General features: G+C 61.8%; 1 protein-coding gene across 1 annotated transcript in view; it reads left to right on the forward strand.

The window, feature by feature from the left end:
- The window catches only part of CLPB (ClpB homolog, mitochondrial AAA ATPase chaperonin), an 81310-nt gene that overhangs the window by 7267 nt on the left and 72958 nt on the right, over positions 1–1085 (forward strand). Inside the window, 1 exon segment of the mRNA XM_008631675.2 lies at positions 4–443. Within this exon segment, the coding sequence (XP_008629897.2) occupies positions 4–443 (440 nt within the window).

Consider the following 1085-nt stretch of genomic DNA (forward strand, 5'->3'; position numbering starts at 1 on the left):
GAGACAGAGGGGCCCGGGGGGGAAACCCCCGGTAAGGGGGGCCGTCCCCGGGGGGTCTCCGCCAGCTATTCCGCCAGGCCCCACTTTACCAATAGGGTCAGGCCCAGGGGGCTCTCTCGTAGTTAATGGGCCAGGCCTAAAGGAGACCCCTACAGCAGAGAAGCTAGGGCTGCCTGTTCCAGGTCTGGCCCCACTGCAGACCCCCCGGCCACCTGCCACCGGCCTGGCCAGCACTGGCTGCCTTGTACCAGGAGCATCGTCCAGCCTCATGGCATCTCTCAGAGAGCCGACGCCATGGCCCTCAGGTGCAGAGAAGCACGGCTGTCATGTGGGAGACCCCGGCAGGCATCAGAGCGGCGCTGGGAGCTGCTCCGCGGGAGCAGGGCTGCCTGCCCTCATCGCTGCGCTGGCTTACTGCTACCTGCGGGACCGCCTGTCCAAGGGTGACTATCGCTGCTGGGGCCGGCCCCGGGGCGGGAGGGGCGGGATGCAGGACAGAGGGTCCTGTGCCCTTTGGGAGGGGATGTGGGGTCCCTCCTCGGGGAATGGAACCTGCCCACTGGCACTGGCCTGGGAAGCTCTCCAGGGAAGGGGTTACCCTTAATGCTTCAGGGGTAAAGGGGCTCCAAGAGAGCTAGCGAGAGACTTTGGACATGGGTCTGAAGAGACAGGATATGGGGGAATGGCTTCCCACTGGCTGGGTTCTTCTAACCCTGAAGCTAGGGTTAGGTGGGGTATTGGGAAGAAATTCTTGCCTCTGAGGGTTGGTGAGGCCCTGGCACAGGTTGCCCAGAGAAGCTGTGGCTGCCCCATCCCTTGGAAGTGTTCATGGACCTGTTGGACAAGGCTTGGAGCAACCTGGTCTAGTAGAAGGAGCCCCTTCTCATGGCAGAGAGGTGGAATGAGATAAGCTTTAAGGTCCCTCCCAACACAAACCATCCCTTATCTCATTTCCCAGAGCTGGGTGCTGCTCTTCCCATCTCTAGCCAGGGGGTGTCATTCTGACTCTGTGGTAGGAACACTGCTGTGGTGTCTGGAAACCTCTGACTGAGGCTGTGACACCCTGGGGTGACAGTGCCAGCTGC

Source organism: Corvus brachyrhynchos, unplaced genomic scaffold (genome assembly GCF_000691975.1).
Source record: "Corvus brachyrhynchos isolate BGI_N302 unplaced genomic scaffold, ASM69197v1 scaffold3, whole genome shotgun sequence".
NCBI classification, from domain to species: domain Eukaryota; kingdom Metazoa; phylum Chordata; class Aves; order Passeriformes; family Corvidae; genus Corvus; species Corvus brachyrhynchos.